The 9,352-nt window shown below is 49.7% G+C and overlaps 1 protein-coding gene across 2 annotated transcripts; it reads left to right on the top strand.

The window, feature by feature from the left end:
• The first annotated feature begins 733 nt into the window (after window positions 1-733).
• Window positions 734-9,051, top strand: LOC138960366 (uncharacterized). Of its 2 annotated transcripts, none has more exons than XR_011453950.1 (2): window positions 734-8,129; window positions 8,421-9,051. XR_011453950.1 is itself a non-coding variant. In XM_070332258.1 (2 exons), the coding sequence occupies exon 2, from the start codon at window positions 2,961-2,963 to the stop codon at window positions 7,473-7,475; it is 4,515 nt and encodes a 1,504-aa protein (XP_070188359.1). In that variant the 5' UTR covers window positions 734-1,378; window positions 1,670-2,960; the 3' UTR covers window positions 7,476-9,051. The 2 variants fall into 2 exon arrangements, 1 of the variants encoding a protein (XP_070188359.1); XM_070332258.1 differs by having other exon boundaries at window positions 734-1,378; window positions 1,670-9,051.
• Window positions 9,052-9,352: the final 301 nt, after the last annotated feature.

The following is a 9,352-nucleotide window of genomic DNA, read 5'->3' as shown; positions in this document are numbered from 1 at the left end:
TAGGAGAGAAAAACTAATTAGTGCGGACCTGGGGAAACAGGGGTCTGATGGGAAGCAGACTGGTCACTAACTGACTGCTAACGATCGCCGCCTCACCTCGACCCTCTGTTGAGGTAATACTGTAATGGTTTCTCTCGCGCGGTTTGAGTTTCACTCGATGGTTTAATTGCGAAGGAGTGGAACTGTTCTGGGATTTCGTTCAGTGTTGATTAGGGGTTCAGATGAGCGGAAAATCCTCCAGCAATTAACCAAGCTTCCGACCATTATGCTGAATCGTTGACCGACAAATGTTGCTTCCCGTTGCCTAGCCGTTTGCGGAAAGAAACCAAAAACAACGAAAGCACACACTTACGCGCACGTAAGCACGCACGCACGCACGCACGCACGAAGGAGCGCACCGTACTCACCCACGCTCCCATGCAACCACGCACGCACGCACGCACACACTAACACCCCTCACACACACATACACACACACACACATATATATACACACATACCCACACACACACACACACAAGTATTATTTTGTGTGCATAAGGAACTGAGATCATGTATTTGATGCACTCAGTACGACGCATTTCTAAACATGACAGCATTTCGCAAGGCACAGAGTGCATTCAAGTCACAGAGATAAAAAAACAAGTCGCGTAAGACGAAAATACAATATTTAGTCAAGTAGCTGTCGAACTCACAGAATGAAACTGAACACAATGCCATTTTTCAGCAAGACCGTTGTCACGATCGGGTGCCAGAGACCAAGAAAGTGTCACTCAGTGGAGTGCCTGTTCTTGGTCGATTATGATAGAAAGCGCCTGTACGTGATATTGGGCTACAGCAGAGTTTGCTGACAGTGCTCAATGAACACGGAGGGTTTGCTGCGCACGAGTTTTACAGTGGAGGTTTCTGCTGTCATAGGGCTGACGGTTTTTCGCTGACAGCGCGCACGGGATTTTCAGGGATTGAGTTTCTCGTGTCTTTTTTCTGCTTGGGAGGCAGAATTGTGTATAGCTGGACTGGTTTTGTGACAAGGTCAGTCACGTGTTATTGGCTAGGTTGTCTGAGAGAGACACAGGGACGGCACACTTGACACCCAGCGGCAGAAGGGGAAGGATCTAATACACAGTTTCTAGAGTATGATGGTTTTTCACCGAATATTGTATTCGGCACTCTAGGGGAGCTTCCACCGGTTATTTTCTTCTCACTGCCACATATTTTGCTGAGGACAAGTCGTCAATATTCCTTCGTCGGCGATGGCTTTCGCATAAGGATTCGACAAGGGGTTCTGGAGGTTTTTGGTCACTGTTGACGAACAGAGGCTGTTCCAGGGAGGAGGCGGACTTTGCTTCCATTGAGAGTACAATCATAGGCTTTTGAGGTAATAAATCATTATTTAACGCTGTTGATGAGTCTGTGTTGTGGAATGAAATACTCTCTGTTGTTCTTTCCAGGTTAGCGCATAATTTACTCTCTGTGACGCTAAAATACTAATCTGTATATGGTTTTTGCAGATAGGGAGAGAAGGACGGAAAATGACTGTTTTGTTGTTGTAAAAAGTCCGTTTTGTGCAGGCCCACGTGCTCGATGAGATATTTAAAGATGACATGTTTAAAGGTGGTGGGTGAGGGGTAGCTGACATGTTTAGTGCACCGATGCTTTCTGTTTGCAGCCTTCGTTTCGTTTCGTTTCGTTTCGTTACGTTCCTGTAACATCTGCACGGCTGACTTTGGCGGGACCTGTTGAAGCTACGCTAACCAGGAGACCGGCTAACCAGCGGACCGGCTAACCAGCGGACCGGCTAACCAGCGGACCGGCTAACCAGCGAACCGGCTAACCAGCGAACCGACTAACCAGCATACCGGCTAAGCAGCAGCAGCAGAGATAAAGCTAAGTGCACCATGTCGTACGCACCCCGTTGACCACCGTTGTCTTTTCGTATCTGTGATTTCATTGGAGTAGTGACAACGTGGGGTGTGTGACCCCTGCATGAACTAGAGCTTTTTGAACAGAACATTCTCATTTGACTGTATTTACACGGGATCAGCGTGTTACTATAATTTTCTATATACTACTGGCATTTTGTCAGTGACCACGGGTTTTTACGTGTTGAGAACGTAAAAGGAACATATTTTGAGTGAAGGCTCGAGGGAGGTGGCGAGTTTATACATAAACAGGCGTCTGAAACTTATACTTTTGTTGACTCTATTTAATTGTATGACTGCGAGAGTGGATCGTGGTGTGGTTAGTTAATTAGTAGTAATTAACCGGTTCATAATCACCTTAAGTGATATATTGAAACGTGACACATGGGGGCCAAGCCGGGATTTACTCAGTTAATTTCCAACTGATAAAGACCCACCAATTAAGGATAACTAAGAGCAGATAATCTCGTCAGTGCTCGACTTATTTTCTGCTTGGTGCTACCCTTTTTTGTATAGTTTTGATCATATACCACACCTTAAGCGATTCACATCTTGCAGGAAATGTAAATTGTAATTTGTGAGCTATTGTATGCGCTAACTGTGATTACCTCCCTTTCCTTTGTTTGTGAATCTTTGTTGTTGTACGTTCAGAGTTTTCCGTTGCAGAGAGCTGAGCGGGGTTAGCGGATTTGTTATTCGTTTTACTCAGTTTTCTCTACATTGTTGTTTCGCATTCTGTAACAGGTTACATTTCTACCGTCTTGTTTTACTTGGATTTTTCTCCATATTTTGACTTTGTTGGAATTTTGGGGGGGAAGGGTCCGAGGACTTCTGTCCTAACCACGGCTGTGGGAGACACTCTGTTTCACCGCAAAAAGCAGCCATAAAGTAGGCTACGCGATTTGTTCTACACCGTTTGGATTTTTCTTCTGCATTTTCTGGTTGCTGGATTTTTGTATCCATCGCTTTCATCACCGCGTGTTCTAGCTATAGCTGCGTTAGACTTACTTTGGTAATAAAGCTTTGCTAAAACTAACCATGGCTACAGGGGGATCTCCTACGAAGAGATTAACTTTTGAGACTCCTGGTAGCGAGGAACAGACAGAGCGAGACGCACGCGTTAGAGCGCGTAGTTTGCTTAAGCGCAAGGAGTTAGAACGTAAGGAAGACATAGAGCGACAGACGAGAAAAGAAGAGCTTGACAGACAAGAACGACAGGCCGAACGTGAGAGACAGGAACGACAAGACGAACGTGACAGACAAGAACGGAAAGAGAAAGATGAACGAGACAGACAAGAAAAGAAAGAGAAAGACGAACGTGACCGACAGGATAAGAAAGACGAGCTTGAGAGACAGGAACGACAGTCCGAACGTGACAGACAAGAAAGGGAACGACAGGCCGAACGACAGGCCGAACTTGACAGACAGGAAAAGAAAGACGAACGTGACAGACTAGACCGGAAGGAACAGGCGGATCGCGATCACCAGCTAGAGCTAGCTAGGCTACAGGCCGAGAAGGGTACGCTTACTCAGGCTAGCGCGCCGACGTTTGTTGCCGACCGTACGAGACTGCCGACGTTCGACGATGACAAGGACGAGCTCGACGACTTTTTACGCCGGTTTGAGCGCATTGCATCTGACCAGAAGTGGGAAGAGGCCACGTGGGCTAGCCGCCTTAGCACCTGCTTAAAAGGACGCGCATTGCAGCTCTACAACGCTTTGGATGACGACGAGGCGAGAGACTATCAGGCACTAAAGAAGGCGTTACTCCAGCGCTTCAACCTGACTGCGGAAGCCTACAGACGACGTCTGCGTAACAGCAAGAGACTGAGCGGCGAGCTGAGCCATCAGTTTGTGGCACGCCTTAATCTCTACCTGCGGCGCTGGGTGGAGATGGCCGAAAAGGACTGGACCGTCAACGACCTTGCCGACCTCATAGTCATGGAACAACTGATGTCCAGCCTGCGACCTGAGGTGGTGACCTTCGTGCAGGAGCACCAGCCAAAGACTACTCAGGAGGCAGCCGACTGGATCAGAGTACACGAGGACGCCCAAGCGATCTCCGGCAAATCTTCAGGCTCACGGCCGGGAAAATCGGGAAATTCGGGTTCTTCAGGACCCAAGGACGGGAAGGACGATCAGGGACACAAAGGATCAAGTTCCAGAACTGACATCCAGTGTTATTACTGCAACAAGCGGGGCCACGTGAAGAAGGACTGCCACAGAAGACAGGCTGACCAGAAGGGCGTACACTTTGTTGGCAGTGAGGAGTTAAGGGACGTCACGAGCTCATGCACAATTCCACAACTCTGCGTTCCGTGCTCCAGGAAACATTTCCAGCCCCACTGCAACGTCTACGTTAACGGAGTGAAGGGCGAAGGTCTGCGGGACACAGGGGCAGACATGATAGTGGTTCGGGCGAGTCTAGTTCCAGCTATGGCCTACACAGGAGACAGCATCAGGGTGAGAATGGCCGAGGCATCTCACGCTTACGACTTGAACACGGCAGTGATCAAGGTCGTAACACCGTTGTTCACGGGGACCATTGTGGCCGTCGTCATGGACGATCCTCCATGCGACCTGCTCATTGGAAACCGGGTTCAGTTTGTGGACGGCGTCACCAGGGAGGTTCCCGTTTATCGGTCTCCCGACGTCATTTCAGTGCTCACGCGGGCACAGGCGGAGCGAGAGGACAAACCTCTCAAACCCCTACCTGCTGCACGAGCTGCCCTGGGGAACGTGACCCCCGCGCTTCTCGCGAAGGCTCAGGCATCTGATCCGACATTAGCGACTCCTCGGGAGCACGCGAAGTCGGGGAAGGTGAAGCTGAGCGGGAAGCATGGGAGGTCAAAGTTCCTCAGGGACAAGAAGTTGCTCTACCGTGAGTTCAGCAACCAAGAAGGTACATTCAAACAGGTTGTCGTGCCTCGCGAGTTTCGCGAGGGTGTCATGGCAACGGCACACGACTCGATTCTGGGAGGTCATCTTGGTACCAAGAAGACCACGGATCGTGTCTGGCGCCACTTTTACTGGCCAGGCATCTGCACGGATGTCCGACGTTTCTGTGCGTCCTGCGATAAGTGCCAGAAGGTGGTTGCCAAAGGAAGGGTGAGGAAGGTCCCCTTAGAGAAGATGCCGCTCATCGACGAACCCTTTCGTCGGGTGGCAGTGGACATCATCGGGCCCATCTTGCCTGCGTCTGAGGACGGAAACAGATACATTTTGACCATGGTGGACTACGCTACTCGATACCCAGAGGCGATCCCTCTGAAATCGATTGAAGCCACGCGAGTAGCTGAGGCTCTGGTTACTATGTGGTCCCGGCTGGGAATTCCATCAGAGGTACTCACCGACAGAGGCACGCAGTTCACGGGAGGAGTGATGGCGGAGGCAGCACGACTGCTATCACTGGAGCAGCACTTCACCACTCCTTACCATGCTCAGTGCAACGGACTGGTGGAAAGGTTCAATGGCACCTTGAAGACCATGCTGAGGAAACTAGCTCAGGAGAAACCACGCACGTGGGACAGGTACATCCCAGCATTGCTTTTTGCATACCGCGAGGTTCCTCAGGAGAGCTTGGGCTTTTCCCCATTTGAGTTGTTGTACGGCAGACAGGTACGCGGTCCCATGGCTATCCTGCGTCAGGCTTGGACGGACGAAGAAGCTGACGAGGAGGTGCAGACGACAGCGACCTACATTGTAGAACTCAGGAACAGGATTGAAGAGACCTGCAAACTGGCTCAAGAGAACCTGGGAAGAGCAGCACAGCGTTACGCGCGAGGATTCGACCGCAAGGCACGGCCGCGCAGCTTCAAGATTGGAGAACGGGTGTTGCTACTTCTACCTGTCAAACACAACAAGCTACAACTGCAGTGGCAAGGACCTTTTGAGGTGACAGCGAGGGTGGGCCAGAACGACTACAGGATCGTCATGAACGGGAAAGCACGCCTGTACCACGCCAACCTGCTGCGCGCCTACATAGAGAGGACTGCCTACGGGGAAAAGGACAAAGTGACAGAAGCAGTTGCTGTCGTGATGGACGAGACAACGGAAGAACAGGGAGGAGGACGTGTACCAGTTTGTCCGTTGGAGGCTAGTGAGGATCACACGGACGTGCACATCTCACCTGATCTTGGGGACGACCAGCAGGCGGACCTGCAAGAGATCCTGAAGGATGCAGCACGGGTCCTTACAGACATACCACTTCAGACGCATCTAGAGGAGTTTACCTTCGACTTGCTGGAGAAGCAGCCAGTGAGGACGAAGCAGTATCCCATGCCTCATGCCCAGAAGGAGGTGGTCAGGAAGGAAATCGCCGACATGACAAAGTTGGGCGTCATCGAGCCAGCGAACTCTCCCTACAGTTCTCCAATTGTGCTTGTGAAGAAGAAGGATGGACGCGTCAGGTTCTGTGTCGACTACCGGAAGCTGAACAAGATTACGGCGTTTGACGCGGAACCCATGCCTGATGTGGACTACCTCTTCAGTCACTTGGCCAAGGCCAAGTATTTTTCAAAATTAGACCTCACCAAGGGATACTGGCAAATTCCAGTTGCCGAGGAAGATCGCCCAAAGACTGCATTTACCACTCCATTCGGCCAGTTCCAGTGGACAGTCATGCCTTTTGGTCTACAGAATGCAGGTGCCGTCTTCACTCGCATGATGAGGAAACTTTTGGAACCATTGAAGCGCGAGGACATCAGCAGTTTCATCGACGATGTGCTGATCGCGACAGAGACATGGACTGAACATCTCGACGCCCTGCGCGACGTGTTCGGAAGGTTGAAGGACGGAAATCTGGGAGCTAAACCGTCCAAGTGCTACTTGGGATTTCGGGAATTGTCTTTCCTGGGTCATGTTGTCGGCGAGGGATTGCTCGTTCCAGAGGACGACAAGATCCAGAAGATTCGGGAGGCGGAGCCACCGCGCACGAAGAAAGAAGTCAGGTCTTTCCTGGGCCTAGCCAGCTTCTACAGACGCTTCATCCCGCACTTTGCCGAAATCGCTCTACCACTGACCAACCTTACCAAGAAACTACAACCGACCGTTGTAGTGTGGACTGAGGAATGCAGCTCCGCATTCAACACCCTGAAGAGGCGACTCACCAGTCAGCCTATTCTCCGACTACCAGACCTGAACAAGGACTTCGTGCTGAGGACAGACGCTTCAGGGAAGGGACTTGGGGCAGTGTTGCTTCAGGAGACAGAGGGGTTTTTGCACCCTGTTTGCTTCGCCAGCCGTAAGCTGACCTCGGCCGAGGCAGCGTATGCAACGGTTGAACGCGAGTGTCTCGCCATTGTCTGGGGCATCCAGAAGTTCGAAGCGTACCTGTACGGACGACCTTTCTGTCTGGAGACGGACCATCAACCTCTGCAATATCTTCAGGTTGCAAGGTTGGCAAACGCCAGACTTATGCGCTGGGCGTTGATTCTCCAACCGTACCAATTCACGGTACGCGTTATTCCGGGCGCCAACAATGTTGGAGCTGACTTTCTCTCTCGGGCTGTAGAGGAGAACATGACTGTGAGCGAAACCGAGGTTTCGTCTTGAAGAGGGGAGGTGTGTCACGATCGGGTGACAGAGACCAAGAAAGTGTCACTCAGTGGAGTGCCTGTTCTTGGTCGATTATGATAGAAAGCGCCTGTACGTGATATTGGGCTACAGCAGAGTTTGCTGACAGTGCTCAATGAACACGGAGGGTTTGCTGCGCACGAGTTTTACAGTGGAGGTTTCTGCTGTCATAGGGCTGACGGTTTTTCGCTGACAGCGCGCACGGGATTTTCAGGGATTGAGTTTCTCGTGTCTTTTTTCTGCTTGGGAGGCAGAATTGTGTATAGCTGGACTGGTTTTGTGACAAGGTCAGTCACGTGTTATTGGCTAGGTTGTCTGAGAGAGACACAGGGACGGCACACTTGACACCCAGCGGCAGAAGGGGAAGGATCTAATACACAGTTTCTAGAGTATGATGGTTTTTCACCGAATATTGTATTCGGCACTCTAGGGGAGCTTCCACCGGTTATTTTCTTCTCACTGCCACATATTTTGCTGAGGACAAGTCGTCAATATTCCTTCGTCGGCGATGGCTTTCGCATAAGGATTCGACAAGGGGTTCTGGAGGTTTTTGGTCACTGTTGACGAACAGAGGCTGTTCCAGGGAGGAGGCGGACTTTGCTTCCATTGAGAGTACAATCATAGGCTTTTGAGGTAATAAATCATTATTTAACGCTGTTGATGAGTCTGTGTTGTGGAATGAAATACTCTCTGTTGTTCTTTCCAGGTTAGCGCATAATTTACTCTCTGTGACGCTAAAATACTAATCTGTATATGGTTTTTGCAGATAGGGAGAGAAGGACGGAAAATGACTGTTTTGTTGTTGTAAAAAGTCCGTTTTGTGCAGGCCCACGTGCTCGATGAGATATTTAAAGATGACATGTTTAAAGGTGGTGGGTGAGGGGTAGCTGACATGTTTAGTGCACCGATGCTTTCTGTTTGCAGCCTTCGTTTCGTTTCGTTTCGTTTCGTTACGTTCCTGTAACATCTGCACGGCTGACTTTGGCGGGACCTGTTGAAGCTACGCTAACCAGGAGACCGGCTAACCAGCGGACCGGCTAACCAGCGGACCGGCTAACCAGCGGACCGGCTAACCAGCGAACCGGCTAACCAGCGAACCGACTAACCAGCATACCGGCTAAGCAGCAGCAGCAGAGATAAAGCTAAGTGCACCATGTCGTACGCACCCCGTTGACCACCGTTGTCTTTTCGTATCTGTGATTTCATTGGAGTAGTGACAACGTGGGGTGTGTGACCCCTGCATGAACTAGAGCTTTTTGAACAGAACATTCTCATTTGACTGTATTTACACGGGATCAGCGTGTTACTATAATTTTCTATATACTACTGGCATTTTGTCAGTGATCACGGGGTTTTTTACGTGTTGAGAACGTAAAAGGAACATATTTTGAGTGAAGGCTCGAGGGAGGTGGCGAGTTTATACATAAACAGGCGTCTGAAACTTATACTTTTGTTGACTCTATTTAATTGTATGACTGCGAGAGTGGATCGTGGTGTGGTTAGTTAATTAGTAGTAATTAACCGGTTCATAATCACCTTAAGTGATATATTGAAACGTGACAACCGTACACTCGTAGCATTGTCTGTCCACCGCTCGTGGCAAAGGCAGTGAAATTAACAATCCAGAAAAGCGCGGTAGCGGTTGCGCTGAGAGGATAGCCTAGCACGCTTTTCTATATCTCTATTATTTTTAACTCTGAACGTGTTTTTAATCCAAACATATCATATCTATATGTTTTTGGAATCAGGAACGGACAAGGAATAAGATGAAATTGCTTTTAAATTGATTTCGGAAATTTAATTTTAATCTTAATTTGTATATTTTTAATTGTCAGAGCTTGTTTTTAATCCGAATA

Source organism: Littorina saxatilis, linkage group LG2 (genome assembly GCF_037325665.1).
Source record: "Littorina saxatilis isolate snail1 linkage group LG2, US_GU_Lsax_2.0, whole genome shotgun sequence".
Taxonomy (NCBI): domain Eukaryota; kingdom Metazoa; phylum Mollusca; class Gastropoda; order Littorinimorpha; family Littorinidae; genus Littorina; species Littorina saxatilis.
The sequence above is the reverse complement of the archived record's forward strand: the minus strand, read 5'-3'. Positions and strand labels throughout refer to the sequence as shown.